Source organism: Scyliorhinus torazame, chromosome 25 (assembly GCF_047496885.1).
Source record: "Scyliorhinus torazame isolate Kashiwa2021f chromosome 25, sScyTor2.1, whole genome shotgun sequence".
In the NCBI taxonomy this organism is placed as follows: domain Eukaryota; kingdom Metazoa; phylum Chordata; class Chondrichthyes; order Carcharhiniformes; family Scyliorhinidae; genus Scyliorhinus; species Scyliorhinus torazame.
Genome location: NC_092731.1, coordinates 33,549,886 through 33,569,074, shown reverse-complemented (window position 1 = coordinate 33,569,074; position 19,189 = coordinate 33,549,886). Strand labels below are relative to the sequence as shown.

The window sequence follows — 19,189 nt, the reverse complement described above, 5'->3', positions numbered from 1 at the left end:
CGGAGGCTGCATGGCCGGGAAGAGATTTTCATAAGCCAGATGCGATTTTGAGTGGGGCTTGTCAAGGTAAATGCTGAGTGAAACTTTCTCCTCGGGGTTCGAGGGAGGGGTGCGGGGGGGGGGGGGGGGGGATGCGGGGGTCGGAATCTAAAACTCTGGCGGAATAGTTTCAGAATAATTTTAATTGCAGATGAGGAATTTATCCTTTTAGAGAGTCCAGAATATTCGGAATTCCCTTCTACGGAGAGCTGGAAGGCTCGGTCATTTAACATTTTCAAGGCTGCGTTTTCCAGATATTAATGTGTAAGGGGAGTCAGGGTTCTTGGAACAGGGAGTTAAGTGGAGTTGAGTCAAGATCAGATCAGCCATAATCTTTCTGAATGGCCGAAGAGGCTGGATTTTCAGAATGACCTTCTGCTCATGTTTACTATGCTTTTACAATCTTTCTCTACATATGTTTCCCAGTTCCACCCTCGTTTGCCTTCAATCTCACTTATTTTCCTGTACATTAAGTCAGTTACTTCACCTGTTACTTAATTAATAAAATGCTTTCAAATGACTTTCTACATTTCTTATTCATCTCGCTTTCTTTAAACTGACTAGAACAAATTAGCAACGTGTTCAAATACTCATTCACACGAAAGGCAAATTTTAAGCAACCCATTTGGATCAATTGACTTACCTACGACAACCAGTTTTGTACCATCTCCAAAATGCAAGGGTTGGTTACCACTGTTTCCACATCAGCATGTCACTTCACAAAAACACTCCTGCCCCACTCACTGCCGCACTATTGATATTTGATGGTGGCCTTTTCTTCACACGAGATAACCGTAAGCTAATGCAACCTTATCAATTAACAAGGAGGTTTCTAATTAAAATCAACTGCCTCCTCAATACCACCTATCCATCTATCTGGACCAGGATATCAATGGTGTTATGTTGCAGCCCTGACAGCACTACAACATTTCCTTGTATTCGATCGTTCGAATCTGCTTGACACAAACGACTCTTGCTTCATTGAAAAAAGAAATTGAACTCACCCAAAATCGTTAACTTCGACCCTTTCCCAAAATGCACTGTTTCGCTATATGAGCCTGCACTATACTGAATAATAGTACTAAAACACAGTAGTGATGGACAGATTGCCAGACAAGTAGACAGATAGACAGGAAAAAAAAAGTTGCATATCAATTTATATTTATCTAGACATTAACTTACTCAAAACAGTTACTTTAGTTCCAGCTCCGAAATAGTAGATGCTCCCGGAGCACAAAGGTCAATGCCTGTTGTAAAACATCTCGCCTATCTGTGATCGGTGTCCCTAAAGGACTATGCGTAAAAATGGAAAACAGAGAAACATAGGATCAAAGGAATATGAGAATATAAGAATAATGGAGCGTGACCTGATAGGAACTGTCTGAAGCCATATAACTGACTGAGCCTGGTACATCATTAAATTATATCATTGCTTATCTAGGAATCAGTAAATCAGCCATTTGAAATTTTCAATTGAGAATCTACCGCACTTCTCCAATCCATCCACTAGTAACAACTTTTTGGGGCAGACATTTTAAGAATTCCACTGGACGTTTTTAAGCAAAATGTTTTCAGGCGTCACTCCTGACCGCTCTGGCTCCAGTTTTGGTGGTTCGCCCCATTTGTGAGCCCTCCCAACACCAGTGTAAATGCTTCAATGCTAGCAAGCCTACTGAATCCTATAATCATCCCATACACACCAATTGGATCACCACTTGATTACCTAGTTTATGGAGCCTGTCCGAGAAACTGAAGTGTTGGAACTTATTATCCTCAAAGAGGAATTTTTAATCCGCTCATGGAGTGCACAGATATAATAGCTCGACAACACTGTTGAATTCGATTAGCAATTTCAATTTACCTTGTCTCTGAATTATATGAATTAATTACTGTTCCAGATCAACGGGGAAGAGGTGGAATTACTTTGAATTTCCGTCAGGTTCGGCTTCTTCCTCCCTCATGTCTTTACATAGTTTCCCGTTGAAAAGCATCTGCTCGATTCGCCTCAACCCTGTGTTAGCCAATTGTCACCTCTCCCTGGAGAAAGATATTTCTCTGGAATTCCAGATTGGATTTAACAGTGTCTTTTTTATATTTGCCCCCCCCCCCCACTCCCTTCCCTAGATCTGCCCTATGGCAACACTTTCCATACTCTGAATCTTTATTAGGCCACCCTCCTGCTCCAGCCGGTCCAATCTCTCCTGATAGTTAAACCAGCATCCTTGTTAATTGTTACCGTATCCAATGCCTCTACTGCATTCTTTACATTGTGCAGACTAAAACTGTGTAAAGAACAATTGAATCTGACATTTTTCCTTTGATAGATGTGCCCTCTGTTTACTGGCCTGCTCTCATTGAGTAAGTCATTCTGCTTGTATCTGCATTGTCACTGGCACTATTCATTTGAGAGATCCTGCCTGATGCTGCCTCCAAACTCCTGTTCAACAGTGAATCGAATTCAGCAACCGCCACTCTGTCTCAATACGCTGCAGAATTCAAATTAATTCACCAAATTCCGATTTTCTTCACTGCCTCTACCACCCGCGCGAATTCGTGAATTGGACCAACTTTCACCAGTATTAGGAATGCATTCACTTACCTAAAACGACCAGTTTTGTCCCAGCTCCGAAGTAAGCTTCAGCAGCAGAACACAGCGGTACAGGGCTGTAGCAAAATACCGCTCAAGCCTGGGTTGTTAATTCTATTTTATTGGAGCTGATATTATGTTAAAACCATTAAGAAACTTATGAAGACGGGAATGGGAGGCAACCCTTCGAACCTGTTACATCATTCATCTAGATATTGTGTCTTAACGCCGCTTTCCACCCTTGGTTTAATCGAATTCAGCAACCGCCAGTCTGTCTCAATACGCTGCAGAATTAAAATTAATTCACCAAATTCCGATTTTCTTCACTGCCTCAACCACCCGCGCGAATTCGTGAATTGGACCAACTTTAACCAGTATTAGGAATGCATTCACTTACCTAAAACGACCAGTTTTGTCCCATCTCCGAAGTAAGCTTCATTAGCAGAACACAGCGGTACAGGGCTGTAGCAAAATACCGCTCAAGCCTGGGTTGTTAATTCTATTTTATTGGAGCTTATATTATGTTAAAACCATTAAGAAACTTATGAAGACGGGAATGGGAGGCAACCCTTCGAACCTGTTACATCATTCATTTAGATATTGTGTCTTAACGCCACTTTCCACCTTTGGGTTAATGTCCCTCAGTACGTTTGCTCGCTTCCACCTATCTCAGGAGAGTTTAGAGTTTTCAAACCCTCAACATCCTCACAAGGGTTTTGGGCAGCGATTGTCTGATCCCCACTACCTTTTGTGTGCATGGGATTTTTCCGACATCACACTTGACCGACCTGGTTCTAATTTAAAAGGTCTGCCTTCCCTCTTCAAGAGTAAATATTTTCCTTCAACCTGCTCTGCCAATTCGTGTAATCACCTTAAACGTATCGATGATATCAACATGCCATGTTTTCTATGCAAGGGACTGGACTGAAAGCCTGGCCTATGGAACGAGTCTTCAGCTTTTAACATCCAACATCTGAACATAAACCTTCGAGATTTTTTTACCGTGACTAGTCATTTATTTTAGTCAATAGGAGGAACACAGTCGCCTTACCCAAAACTGTTAACTTTGTCCCGTCGCCGAAGTAGACTGTGCTGCTTGCACGATGATCAATTCTAAGTCATGAACAGGTCCCTGAGTCACCCCGTCCCTGTCAGAGACTTTGCTCCATTTACAGCCAAACATTCACGAGGTAAGTGGACATGATCCATGGACATGATTTGTAAAAATTAAGCATCTTATTCATCATCTCCCGACAGATACACTCAGAGGAAGAAACAGGTGACTCACCCAGAACTGTTAACTTGGTTCCTTGTCCGAAATAAGCCACGTCAGTCGCACCGTGACACCTCATCCTCTTAAAACGCCTCAACACGGCTATTGATTTCTACTCGGCATCTTTCTGGTTTATATGTTTCCATTAACAACTGCATGGATCCCATTCTCGTCCAGATGACTCCATGTTAACATATGAAAGATATACTGACCTGTATGTTTCAATTCTAATCTATGGATTCCATCTTGTCCTGAAATCTGATCTTTGTGGGTCGAAATTTATTCTATGAATTTTACACCATCGTTTAAAGCGTCAGGTCGCAATTAATTGCGGGTGGCGTCTGTTCAGAGCATAGCCAATTTCGTATTTCTGGAAGGCTGGAATGTACGCCGCCGTTCATTTAGACAGAGAGATAAGTCAATTTCTTACCTAATACCGTTAGTTTGGTGCCGCTCCCGAAGTAGGCTGTTGTCCCAGCACATCAACAGGTCAGTTGACAACAAGGTGCTCCGTTCGGCATTAGTGTAGCGCTGATCAAGGCACCAAGAAGCCCAAAGCAGTTTCCAGACAATCAAATATGTTTAGACAGTGATCACTATAGGTTGGCACTGGAGACGAATTTCGCTGGGAAATCACACTAAACATCTGTGTGATCTGTGACCAGACAATTTTTTATTTTGGTTCAGCGACAAATACCGGTCAGGAGGTGTGGGGATGAAGATTTCCACAAATGACACAAAATGATCCATTCTGCATAAGCATGCCCTGGTTGGACAATTCCGACTCCCGTTACGAGGCTCCTTCGATTATTACCATGAGATGTCGACTCCTTCACTCCGCTGCCACTGCTCTTCTGCTGATCTTCCACTAGGCGAGCACGTCGAGGTTTTTGTACGGCGGCTGCATTGCATTTTATCACCGTGTCCCCCCTGTCCCCACGGTAATTTATAGTCATACAAAAACAGCCCGAGCGGTGCAAGGCCCCGCCTCTTCATCTCGTGGTGTGATTTGAGGTTGAGATATTGAAAACTGATAAGATCTTTGGAATGTAGTAGAATTATGTTCAGTGCCTTGCCTTTCTTAAATGGGAAAAATTGATGGCTATTCATCTGCTGGTGCCTCTTGGATAGGGACAGGAGGAGGATATTCACCTCTTTGTTCCAGTTGGTTGGAACAGAGGAGGAGATCATTCAGGGCAATGCATCCTTTCACAAAGAAACTAGGAAAGGTCTTCAACCCCTCCTGTTTGTCATGCAGAGAGAGAACGACCTTTTATCCCGTGCACCTATTGCACTGGAATAGCGGGAGCTCACTCAGCCCATCTTGAGTCTGTTGAATAGGAACGGAGGCAGGCCATTCCACCAATCCCGGCTGTTGAATAGGTGGTCGTCATTCAATATTTGACCTTCTTGGACAGGTTTAGGTGACCATTCACTCCTTGAGCAATTGCATAGAAACAGGGGGAAGGCATCCAACCATTAAACACTCGTCCGTCATTTCGTCTTCACTTTCTTCCTTTGCGACTTCCTCCCTTTTCCCCACCATTCTTCCGACCTCGTCCACCATTCTTACATACTCTCCTCGTCCTCTTCCTGCATTATTTTCGTCGTTTTTACAACATGATAGATCATAGGATCTACCCGCCACCTTCCCTTGAATAACTACAAATCGTTCATACAGCAAATCATCATACTGTTCCGTAGTAACATACCTGCACATCTGTCATGTTGATGTGTGGCGATGTTCGCATTTCCGTTCATTTCTCTACCAACTGTTCCGCGTCACAATGCACCTGTACCCAAAATACAACATTGTGAGGTCTACCATTTTGTTCTATTGTTTAGCTGCTTAATGTACAGCTAAACGCAACGCGTGATTCCTGTTTGAATAAGTTGCAAGATGTATCTAACAGAAAACGGCGGCGTTGAATGAAGAAGTAAAGCCGAATTATTTGCAGTTAATGCGATTGTGGCGTTGCACAAGTAAGTGTGTTTCCTTCGCTCTTTTGAAAACATGGAATACAGTGTGAATCTATTGTTGCTTACAAATGTTTCAGGACAGAATAGACGCATGACAGCTATGGCATTTGTAATCATTTGGAATAATGTGGACAATGATGGTATCGAACCTCCAAAAGCAATATGGAAACGGAGAATGTGCTAAAAATATTGCAAGGAGCTATTTCATCCATCAGGACATTCAAAGCAGACTTTAATCTCAGGAAACTAAGAGTTGATAGCAAACTAATGGAGTTCTTGAAAATTTTGCCGTTTTCCCAGCAGGTAGACGTTTAGAAGATGGTTCAATTTGTAGCGGATGCAGAACTGTAAATATAAGCAAAATACTGCGGATGTTGGAATCTGATCCAAGACCAGAGGATGCTGTAAAACGCCAGCAGGTCTGGCAGTACCTGTAAAGGGAGAATGCAGAGTTAACGTTTCGAGTCCATTTTGTGAAAATATGCTGGTCATCGACAATTCCCACTGAGAGTTCATAAGAACCGTTTTTACCGAAAAACGGGAAGAATGTCTAAGAGGGGCTGGTTTAGCACAGGGCAATCAACTGAAAAAAATCTTTGAGGGGTTGTGGGTGGTGCGGGGGGGGGGGGGGGGGAGCAATAAATTGAAGAAAATCGTTGAGGAGTTGTGGGTGGTGCGGGTGGGGAGGGGGGGGGGTAATAAATTGAAAAAAATCGTTGAGGAGTTGTGGGTGGTGCGGAGGGGGCGGGGCGATGAAGAGGGAGGTGGAAGTTCATCCTGCACAATCTGCTTCTTTGAGACCGGTTCATGGTATTTGGTAGAACTCCCCCGGACCTACCGGCCTGCTTCCCTTCAAAGCGGAGAAGACAGAGCAGCCCTTGCTCCAACGTGTTCTCCACAAAAGAGCAACACCGACAATGCAGATATCCTCAAAGCTGCTCCTCAGATAGTGCTGCCCTCCCTCAGTACTAACCCTGCGACACTAAATCTTCCCCTCTGAACAGAGCAAAAGTAATTCAATATTGAGTAGCTGCATCCGTACTGCTACTAGCTATATTTGTATGGATTTACTCTAAAGTCCCTGGAAGTGGAAACTAGTACTTGGCAACATTTTGACTCAGAGGCAGCAGATTTTCCAACCAAGCCGCAGATCCTCCTCTAATGGATCCATTTATTCTAAGGAGTCGATGATCTATAATGGATTTAAGTTTGTTTGTTGGGTGACGGTTGCAGTTAACTTGTCAAGTAAGTAGTCTACAATTTGAGAAGGGCAAGTCTCTCACAATCCTGAGTTGCAAATGCATCGCCGTTCCCTCACCGTCCCTGCGTCACAAGCCTGCACGTTCCTCCTTTCCAGCGCCTAGGGTGTATTTACACCATATGGACAGCAGCGGCTCAAGAAGGCGGACCACCAATACCTTCTCGAGGGCAATTAGGATTGGACAATAAATGTTGGCTTCCCCAGCACCATACACATCCTGTGAACGAATACATTAAAAAAAAGGGCCGAGTTCTTTGCTTTTAGTTTCTTTGGTATTGAACCGGCTCTCAGCCCATTGGAGAAATTCGGGGCATGTGAACACATGGGCGGTGGATGGCGCTATTGTTTCAATAACAGTTGCAATTTCTCCATTCATGCCCTTTGCTTTGCTCTGCCTGCAACTTGAGTTCTCGAACCCCTTCCCGAAAGCCCTCCACCTCGCTACCCTCCATTAAGGTGCTGCTGAAACCCTAGCAAGATTCGATTACTCGTTCAGAATATATTTTCATGTTACTCGGTGTCAAATGCCTGATGAATTACGCTCCTTGTGACCTTTTGACGATGTACGTTCAAATAACTATCAATTGTTGCAATTTATTGACTTCTCATATGGATCTGTGGATGAGAGTCCCCGGTAAACTTGTGAACATGAATGACACTTGTCAATAGTTCTGCAAAGCTACTAGCACTAGAAAAACGCGTCTACTGGTTTTCCCGCGTTTGGTGGGTTTGATACAGGGGGATGGGATGTTTGTCCTTTAGACTGACGTTTGCGACAAGAAGCGGCGAAACAAATCCAACAAGGACTTGGGAAACGCTATCGAAACGATGGTAATGAGGTTTACAATTATCTGTAAACAAATGACGCAGAAATGGAAGACGATAAACAAATGCATGGTGAAGTGCCGGTGTCCATCAGCTTCCGCCCCAGTGAAACGAAAACAAAGTACTAGGGGTCCGGGAAATTTGAACATAACGTAGACAATGTTGGGAATATATAACTGATCCGGATAGGGGACTGTCGATTTAGGGAATGTCCAGCGACGGGACTGTCCGATTAGAGCACTGTCCCGAGAGGGGGTCGCCCAGATAAGGGACTGTTCGATTCAGAGGGCTGGCCTGATAGGCGATTAGGGGACAGTCCCGATAAGGGATTGCCAAGGTAAGGGAATGTCCGATTTGAGGTCTGCCCCGATAGAGGATTATCCAGGTAATGGACTGTTCGATTAGAGGACTGCCCCGGTAGGGGATTATCCAGACAGAGGGTTGTTCAGAGAGGTGAATGTCCAGGTAAGGGCCTGTCCGATTAGAGGACTGGCCCGGCAGGGGATTATCCAGACATGGGGCTGCCCAGAGAGCTGAATGTCCAGGTAAGGGACTGTCCGATTAGAGGACTGACCCGGTAGGGGTTATCCAGACAGAGGGTTGTCCAGAGACGTGAATGTCCAGGTAAGGGAGTGTCCGGTTGGGGGACTGACCCGGTAGCGGATTGTCCAGGTAATGGACTGTTCGATTAGAGGACTGTCCCGGCAGGGTATTATCCAGACAGGGGGCTGTCCAGAGAGGTGAATGTCCAGGTAAGGGACTGTCCGGTTGGGGGGACTGACCCGGTAGGGGATTATCCAGACAGGGGGTTGTCCAGAGAGGTTAATGTCCAGGTAAGGGACTGTCCGGTTAGGGGACTGTCCCGATAAGGGATTGTCGAGGTAATGGACTGTCCGATTAAGGAAATGTCCCGATAAGAGATTGTCCATACCGGGGACTGTCCAAATAGGGGACTGCCTACTGCGTATCTGTGGACAGAGCAGCAGGGATAAGGTTTGAGGTCAAATGCAAAGTTCTGACGAAAGGTCAAATGCTTTGAGGTATGTTAAATCTCTTTGCTCTCTCCAAGCTAGGTTCCTGAGAGTTTCCAGCGTTTTCTGTTTTGATTTCGGCCGCCAGATCTCCCTCTTTCCTGTCACTCTGCCAACGTCGTAAGCATGCTCGCACCGTCCATTTTATTCTGTGTCATTGAACTCTTCTGTCAAGACTCGTGTGTGATAATTCATCAAATATCTTTTCACCTTTGTTGAAGGTGGAGAGTTTTGCAGGCAAACAGGCCCGAGTCCCTATCACAGTAGATGATCTATAAACCGGAGCACGTTGACATAATGGTTAGCACTGTTACCTCACAGCGCCTGGAACCAGGTTCGATGTCACGATGGGTGACTGTGTAGAGTTTGCACGTTCTCACCGCGTCTGCATTGGCTTCCTCCTAGTGCAGCGGTTTCCTCCCATAGTCCAAAGATGTGCAGCTTAGTTGGAATTGCAACGCTAAACTTGCACCCTCGTGTCCAAAGATGTAGGTTGAATGGTTGCGGGGATAGTACGTCGGCCCGGGCCTAGCTCAGACACTCTTTCAACGTACTCGATCGGCGGAATGGTCTCCTTCTACACTGTAGGGATTCTATGAAAATACTAATGGAATTAACGAAGGAAGTGATGAAAGCTTATTGAACGAAATTATTACACAGTACTAATGTTATGAGGTTTATGTATATAAATTATGTGAGAGTGCAGGTTAAGATAAATGGTATCACAATTTAAGCATCTTGTTTGAAAAAGTTACTTTCAGAAATAAATCGGAGCTGGCACAACAATGGCAAATAATGTATAATAGGAACATAAGAACTAGGAGCAGGCGTAGGCCACCTGGCCCCTCGAGCCTGCTCCGCCATTCAATGTATCATGGCTGATCTTTTGTGGACTCAGCTCCACTTTCCGGCCCGAATACCATAACCTTTAATCCCTTTATTCTTCAAAAAACTATCTATCTTTGACTCAAAAACATTTAATGAAGGAGCCTCTACTGCTTCACTGGGCAAGGAATTCCATAGATTCACAGCCCTTTGGGTGAAGAGGTTCCTCCTAAACTCAGTCCGAAATCTACTTCCCCTTATTTTGAGGCTATGCCCCCGAGTTCTGCTTTCTCCCGCCAGTGGAAACAACCTGCCCGCATCTATCCTATCTATTCCCTTCATAATTTTATATGTTTCTTTAAGATCCCCTCTCATTCTTCTAAATTCCAACGAGTACAGTCCCAGTCTACTCAACCTCTCCTCGTAATCCAACCCCTTCAGCTCTGGGATTAACCTAGTGAATCTCCTCTGCACACCCTCCAGTGCCAGTACGCCCTTTCTCAAGTAAGGAGACCAAAACTGAACACAATACTCCAGGTGTGGCCTCACTAACACCTTATTCAATTGCAGCATAACCTCCCTAGTCTTAAACTCCACCCCTCTAGCAATGAAGGGCAAAATTCCATTCGCCTTCTTAATCACCTGTTGCACCTGTAAACCAACTTTTTGCGACTCATGCACTAGCACACCCAGGTCTCTCTGCACAGCAGCATGTTTTAATATTTTATCATTTAAATAATAATCCCTTTTGCTGTTATTCCTACCAAAATGGATAACCTCACATTTGTCAACACTGTATTCCATCTGCCAGACCCTAGCCCATTCACTTAACCTATCTAAATCCCTCTGCAGACTTCCAGTATCCTCTGCACTTTTTGCTTTACCACTCACCTTAGTGCCGTCTGCAAACTTGGACACATTGCCCTTGGTCCCCAACTCCAAATCATCTATGTAAATTGTGAACACTTGTGGGCCCAACACTGATCCCTGAGGGACACCACTAGCTTCTGATTGCCAACCAGAGAAACACCCATTAATCCCCATTCTTTGCTTTCTATTAATTAACCAATCCTCTATCCATGCTACTACTTTCCCCTTAATGCCATGCATCTTTATCTCATGCAGCAACCTTTTGTGTGGCACCTTGTCAAACGCTTTCTGAAAATCCAGATATACCACATCCATTGGCTCCCCGTTATCTACCGCACTGGTAATATCCTCAAAAAATTCCACTAAATTAGTTAGGCACGACCTGCCCTTTATGAACCCATGCTGCGTCTGCCCAATGGGACAATTTCCATCCAGATGCCTCGCTGTTTAGCCTTGGCGATAGATTCCAGCATATTCCCTCCTACCGAAAGAAAGCTTACTGGCCTATAATTACCCGCTTTTTGCCTACCTCCTTTTTTAAACAGTGGTGTCACGTTTGCTCATTTCCAATCCGCCGGGACCACCCCAGAGTCTAGTGAATTTTGGTAAATTGTCACTAATGCATTTGCAATTTCCCTAGCCATCTCTTTTAGCTCTCTGGGATGCATTCCATCAGGGCCAGGAGACTTGTCTATCTTTAGCCCCATTAGCTTGCCTATCACTACCTCCTTCGTGATAACAATCCTCTCAAGGTCCTCACCTGTCATCGCCTCATTTCCACCAGTCACTGGCATGTTATTTGTGTCTTCGACTGTGAAGACCGACCCAAAAAACCTGTTCAGTTCCTCAGCCATTTTCTCATCTCCCATTATTAAATCTCCCTTCTCATCCTGTAAAGGGCCAATATTTACCTTAGCCACTCTTTTTTGTTTTATATATTTGTAGAAACTTTTACCATCTGTTTTCATATTCTGAGCAAGTTTACTCTCATAAACTATCTTACTCTTCTTTATAGCTTTTTTAGTAGCTTTCTGTTGCCCCCTAAAGATTTCCCAGTCCTCTAGTCTCCCACTAATATTTGCCACTTTGTATGGAGTTTCCTTCAATTTGATACTCTCCTTTATTTCCTTAGATATCGCCTGTCGATTTTCCCTCTTTCTACCGCCCTTCCTTTTTGTTGGTATAAACCTTTGCTGAGCACTGTAAAAAAATCGATTGGAAGGTTCTCCACTGTTCCTCAACTGTTTCACCATAAACTCTTTGCTCCCAGTCTACCTTAGCTAGTTCTTCTCTCATCCCACTGTTTAAGCACACAACACTAGTGTTTGATTTTACCTTCCCACCCTCCATCTGTATTTTAAATTCCACCAGTTTGTGGTCGCTCCTTCCGAGAGGATCCCTAACTATGAGATCAGGAATCAATCCTGTCTCATTACACAGGGCCAGATCAAGGACCGCTTGTTCCCTCATAGGTTCCATTACATACTGTTTTAGAAAACAATCGCGGATACATTCTATAAACTCCTCCTCAAGGCTGCCTTGCTCGACCTGGTTAAACCAATCGACATGTCGATTAAAATCCCCCATGATAACTGCTGTACCATACTCCAAATAATTGGCCAGCATATCAATGAGTAGAGAGCTTAAGAGATGAACTAGCATTACTTTGGTTTGCGGTATCTTGTTGAACGGGACTGAAAGGAATTATCAATACTGTCAGAATTCTCCAGTGCCTCCTGCCACCGGGATAGTGCGGTCGCGCCTGTAGTCAATGGGCTTTTGGCGGGGCCGCCAAACCTCCTGCTGCAGGTACCCCCACAACGCGGTCGGAAAATCCGGGTTCTCTTCTTGAACGGGAATGAAATGAGGAACTTAAGGAAATCGGGGTTCCAAGAACTAAACATTGTGAAATGTATTCCTGGAACTCAGTGGAAGATATAAGTTGGAGCAATGCAGTAGTTCTCGGCATGGGGAAGCACTAAAATTCATTGATGAATATCATCAAGAAATGGTTAAATCGGCCACGTTATGCGGCATCCGGATTTGCTGATTAGATAATTAAATGAACATTAGCGGGCTTTAGCTCAAGAGGGATCTGAGACAGTTTAAAATTGAAAATGGATGGTTCCCTTGAAAAGCTGAAGAGATAAATGTAAGTCCGCCAGACATTGAGAAACGAGTAGAGTAACTGACAGTCAAAAAAGTGTGACTACTTTTGAACGTCGAAGTACAGACAGCACCCACATTTTCCTCTGGTACCTTAGTCGAAAGACTGGTTTACGACTCTTGCTTTGTTGGTTAATCTATAGCGTGCTGCTGGTCGTAAAAGGCGTATTCGTAAAGCGAATATGAGAGAACTTCAAACTACATTATCTATGCGATCACCTCCTCAGATTTGTCTTTCTCTGGCGGCAGTTGTTCAGTGGCTTGCACCTCACACCTGAGACTGAGCTGTGTGGGTTCAAATAATACCGCAGAGACCTGAATACCCAATCAAAGCTGACACTTCAAGAACAGTATGGAGGGCGGTGTTGCATTATGGGAAGAGCAATGACATTGAACGCGGGGTTCCAGAGACAATAGAAACATAGATTAGAACCTCAGAATTCATACAGAGCAGAAGAAGACCATTCGTCCCATTGAGTGTGCACCAACCCTCTGAATGAGCGCTCCGCCCAAGCCTACTACAACGCCCTATACCCGCAACCCCACCTAACCTACACATCATTTTATAACATAGTGAATCCGCTTAACCTGCACATGTTTGTACCGTGGGAGGAAACAGGAACACCCGGAGGAAACCCACGCAGACATGGGGAGAAAATGCAAACTCCACACAGATGGTCCCTTAAGTCCGGAATTGAACCTGTGATTTATTAAATACTTACTAAATGCTAAGTATTTACTAAATGCTCACTGGAACAGATTGGCTGGTGTTTACGTTGTCCTTTGTGGGAGTTTGTTGTACAGCAATTGGATTCTGTGTTTCCCAAATTACTGCAGCGAATTCACTTCATAAAAACATATTTCAGTGTCTGTGGAGTTTTAGGGCTTAGAGAGGTAGATAATATCGCTCTAGAATTAGATCGATAAGACACGCACGGTTGTGCTTTAAAAAAAAAGATTAGTAAAGTGGAGGACGTATTTTTAATTTTTTTTGTTATTTTACCAGTAAAAGATGAGCCCATAACTGCCAGTAGAATGCTGTCAGCTCGACAGAAAATGCTCTTCTGTTGGTAGAACATGTTTGCGATGAGGCCCTCTTGTGGCGTTGGGCCGAACAGCAGGATTATTTGTCTTGTCATTACATTTGTTTTCTCCGTATCGTCTAGCTGTATATGGCATAATAAAGCCACATTCGTAGTTTGAAAGGAACAATTTATTTTCTGTGGACATTGGAAGTCTTCCTGTGGCCCTGCAGCATTTTGTTGACATTGAACCTAGAGTACTGCGCACAGTCTTTGACTGATTAAGGAAGGATAGACTTTTATTGAAGACTGTTCATTCAAAAGTGTATTGGGTTGATTTCTGAGATTAATGCGTTGTCTTAGAGGAAAGATTTAACTAGCTGTGCCCATACTCAATCTCGCCAGAACGCCAAGGAATTATCACCCTTTCTGGCAATAATAGAATGATGAACACCTGAGAAGGTCGGTGATTCCTGTGATTCGTATTGTCTTTGGACAGATCAGTCATTCTTTTACTATAGACTCCTGAGGGAGACAATGAATGCATGCAATATTGAGCCAAACATGAAAGAATTATTTCAGTCAAGAGCATTTTGATTAAGTTGGGTCCTGACATGCAACATGTGTAGCAAGTTTGAATTGTCTCTGGTTGCAAAAAATCTTTGCCACTTAATACTTTCGTAATATTGTGCCTCAATGTGTTGACAGCCCAATTAATAGATTGCTTCTTTCGCTTTTATTCATTCATGCAACATGGGTATGCAGTTTCTACATTCATTCATTATCCATAATCGCTCCTGATAAGGTAGTGATAAGCGGCCTCCTTGAATACAACTGAGAGACTCATTCGCAAATAACCGAGGGCAGTTAAGAGTCACTTCTCTCTCACATGTCTGTTCAGTTTAGAGTCAAGTCGAGGCCAAACAGGATAAGGTTGACAGAGTTCTTTCTCGAAGGGTTTGAGTTACACATGGAGCTCTTTACAACAACCCGATTACTCCATGGTCTCCATTGCTGACACATGAATTCGTGAGAAATGTACTGAATTTAAATCCCCATGGTACTGTGGAGGGATGTGAAGTATTCTCAGATAATCACTCCAGATTTCTGGATTCATAGTCCAGAAAGATAACCTATAAGCATCCGTCACCCACGATCAGTTAGCAACCGCTTATTCATAGAATAATAGAATTTACAGTGCAGAATGTGGCCATTCGGCCGATCGAGTCTCCACCGGCCTTTCGAAAGTGCACCCTACTTAATTCCACGCCTCCACCGCATCCCGTAACTCTATCTAACCATTGGACACAAAAGAGCAATTTATCACGGCCAATCCACCTAACCTGCACATCTGATGGGCTGCGGGAGGAAACCGGAGCACCTGGAGGAAACCCACGCAGATACGTGGACAACGTGCAAACTCCACACAGACCTTAAGGTCACCCAAGACCGCTATTGATCCATGTCACTGGAGATGTGAGGCAACATTGCTAACCACTGTGCAACCGTGCCGCCCCTATAGAAAGTGAAGGAAATGGAACTTAATCTTTTTGGTTTAATAATTCCTTTTTGGGTGGATGGGCTTTTCAAGATCGTAGAAAGCCATCCTTCTGTGGTTAGAATTTCACCCTAATTTTTTTTGAAGTACATTAAGGGTAAAATGATAACTAGGGAAAGAGTCGGGCCCCTTAAGAATCATAGTGGTAATTTGTGTGTGGAGCCAGAAGACGTAGGTCGGGTTCTAAGTGAATACTTCCTGTTGGTGTTCACTCATGTGAGGGATGATGTAGAGATAGAAATCTGGGAAGAGAACAACTGTGATAAAATTAAATAGATTAGCATAGACAGAGAGGAGGTTCTGAGTGGGTGGCATGCTTAAAAGTAGACAGGTCTTCAGGGCCAGATGAAGTGTGCCCAGGTTGCTGAGTGAGGCAAGGGACGAATAGCAGTGGCGCTGGCAATAATTTTCAATCCTCTCTAGCCACAGGAGAGGTGTCAGAGCTCTGGAGGACAGCTAATATGGCACCATTATTAACGAAGCGAGGAAGGGATAAACCAGGAAACTAAGGCCAATCAGTGTAACCTCAGTGGTGGGGAAATTATTGGAAGCAATTCTGAGATACAAAATTAATGTACGCTTTGAGAGGCAGGAATTAATCAAGAAAAGTCAGCATTATTTTGTTAAGGGCAGGGCGCGACGGATCAATTGGTTGAATTTGTCGACGAGGTGACCAGGTGTATAGATGAGGGAAATGCCTTTGAATTAGTCTACTTGGACTTCAGAAAGGTCCCACTTGGGAGACTCATGGCGAAGGTAAGAGCCATGGGATCCAAGGACATTTGGCAAATTGGATCCAGAATTGGTTGAGTGGCACGAAGCAGAGGGTGATGGTCCAGGGGTGTTTTTCTGACTCGAAGCCTGTGTACAGTGGTGTCACAGACGGATCATTTAATGGACCCCCTGCTGTTTGTGGTTTACATAAATGATCTACACATTAATGTAGGAGGGTTAATCAATAAGTTCGCAGACGATACGATAATTGGGGAGGCGATAAATAGTGATGAGGATTGCCATAGATTACAGGGGGAAATAGATGGGCTGATGAGTTGAAAATGGATTTCAATCCGGATAGGTGTGAGGTGATGCACTTGGGCAGGACAACCAAGGCAACGGAATACATGATAACTGGCAGGATCCTTTAAGTACAGAAGATCAGAGGTACCTTGCTGTGCATGTACACCAGTCTCTTAACGTAGCAGAGCAGATGTATACAGTGGCTGAGAGGGTATACTTGCCTTTATCAGCCGTTGCATACTGTTGGAGAGCAGGAAGGTTATGATGGAACTATATAAAACGTTGGTTAGGCCACAACGAGAGTATTCTGCGCAGTTTTGGAATCCACAAAATAGGACGGGCGTGATGGCACTTGAAAGGATGCAGAGGAGATTTGCCAGGATGTTGCCTGGGCTGGAGAGTTTTAATTATGAAAAGCGATTGGATAAACTGGGTTTGTTTTCCTTGGAGCAGAGGAGACTGAGGGGGGACATGAATGAGATGTATTGAATCATGAGGGGCATAGATAGAGTAGACAGGAAGAAACCTATCCCCTTGGTGTGAGGATGGGTGACAAGCGGGCATAGATTTAAGATAAGGGTTTAGAGGGAATATGAGGAAAAAGGTTTTCATCGAGAGGGTGGCGGGAGTTTGGAACTCACTGCCTTTAAGTTTGTTGGAGGCAAAGTCCCTCATAACATTTCATAACTTCGTGCGGGAAAATGTGTTGGAATACTGAAGTGGTTGTCTTTGACCAGTCCAGTCGTGATGAGCCGAAGGGCCTTTTGTGTGCGGTAAACCTCTCTGACTATATGAACGGAGTAGCAGGATTAGTTGGAGGGTGTAAAAAAGGGACAATGTTGTTATGAGGCTCGAAATCGGAGTCAAATGTACAGTATTTTGCACTTCAGGTTAATTGCTGGCCAGTAATCATGCAAACAGCACAAGACAAGAAAGGTCCCAAAACAGCAAAGAGACAAACATAACATGATAGCTGCTAAAATTGCACTCTGTGATATTTGCCACGTCTCGGCAGGGGACTGGAGGACAGTATTCTATCAACTCAATCACAGTACTAAATTCCCACGTTGCTGGGGTCAACATTCTGAATATGCAGAAGTCACGTATTATGGTGGGCTCTCATAAAAACATAAGTAATAGGACCAGAAGTAGGTCTCTCAGCTATTCGAGCTCGCTCGGCGAGTAACAGATCAGGGCTGGGATTCTGCTTCAGCACCATTTTCTTGCACTATCACCATATTCCTTGAAGTTCTTAATATGTAGAAATTCTATCTCTCTCAGTCTTGAATATGGTCAATTACAGAATTTCCGCAGCCTTCTAAGACATAGACTTCATCAAAGGTACCCCACCCTCTGAGTGAAGAGATTCCTCCTGACGCCAGTACAAAATGTCCTGCCTTTTATTCTGAGACTTTATCTCCAGGTTCTAGAGACCGCACCACCGTAACCTCGACAATGCAAACATCCTTCCTGCATCTACCCTGTTGAGTCCTGCAATACGTTTGTACGCTTGATTGCGACCACTTCTTATTTTTAAAAACGCAAGAGAATAAAGGGTCAGCCTATTTAATCGTTCGTCAAACACAATACCCCATCAAAGGAATTTATTTCCTGAATCTCTGTTGCATTTTCGCTGTGCCAAGTAGATCTCTTCTTTAGTAAGGAGACCAAAACTGCACATGAGGCGCTTGGTGAGATTTCACCAAATGTTTTATATAATTTCAGTAAGCCATCTTTGCTCCTGTACTCAGATCATCTTATAATAACGACCAACATGCTATTTGCCTTTTTAATTCCTTACTCTGCCTGCATGTGAGCTTCCAATGACCCATGAGCAAAGACACTTTAAGTTAACACCGGCGAGACTGTCTGCATTGAGGTATAAAATGCACACGTCCTCCTATATTTTGTGCCATCTTGAAATTTGGAAATATTATCTTTAACCACCCCCCATCCAAATTATTGATATAGACAGTGAATATCCGGGGATTATGCGCCAATCCTTGCTTTGCCCACTAATCACAGCTTCACCGATCTGAACATGACACACTTATCTTTGCTCTGTTTTTGTCCGTTACCCACTTCTCAATCTATGTTAGTATATTTTCCCAATTCTGTTGACTCCAATTTTGTTCACTAACCTCTTGTATGGAACCTCCTCAAGCGAGTTTTTGAAAATCTAAATATGCCACATTCACCGTTCCCTCCTGATCAATTCTACTAATTACATCCTCAAATAAACCTCCAACAGGTTTGTTAAACATTTCACTTTTATAGCTTCATGTTGACTGTGCCCAATCCTACCATAATTTCTAAACTGTCTTGTTATCACATCCTTTATCATAGATTATTATAGATTCTAGGATTTCCCTACTACTGGTGTCAGACTAACAGATCTGTAGTTGATTGTGTTTTCTCTCCCACTTTTCTTAAATGGTGCTGTTACATTTATCACCTTCCAATCTGCAAGAACCATTCCGGAGCCCACAGAATATTGAACGATTATCAACAATGCACCTACTACCTCCACAACCATGCAGCTGCTTGCTCTTCTCAATTCTCATAAACTCTTAAATTTGTAAGATTAAGGAGCAGGAGGAGGCCATTCAGAACTTATTCACGGAACAGATGTTTGATCTGATCCTTATCTCCGCTTTCAGCAAGCTCCCCATAACACCTGACTTCCGTGTCGAGCAGAAATCAGACTAAATCAACGTTAAGTGCATCCAATGACG

General features: G+C 43.8%; 1 protein-coding gene across 1 annotated transcript in view; it reads right to left on the bottom strand.

Moving 5' to 3' along the window:
- Positions 1-19,189, bottom strand: part of LOC140402252 (immunoglobulin lambda-1 light chain-like) — a 47,229-nt gene that overhangs the window by 15,940 nt on the left and 12,100 nt on the right. Inside the window, exon 2 of the mRNA XM_072489882.1 lies at positions 3,024-3,088. Coding sequence (XP_072345983.1) covers positions 3,024-3,088 — 65 coding nt within the window. The remainder of the gene's footprint in view (positions 1-3,023; positions 3,089-19,189) is intronic.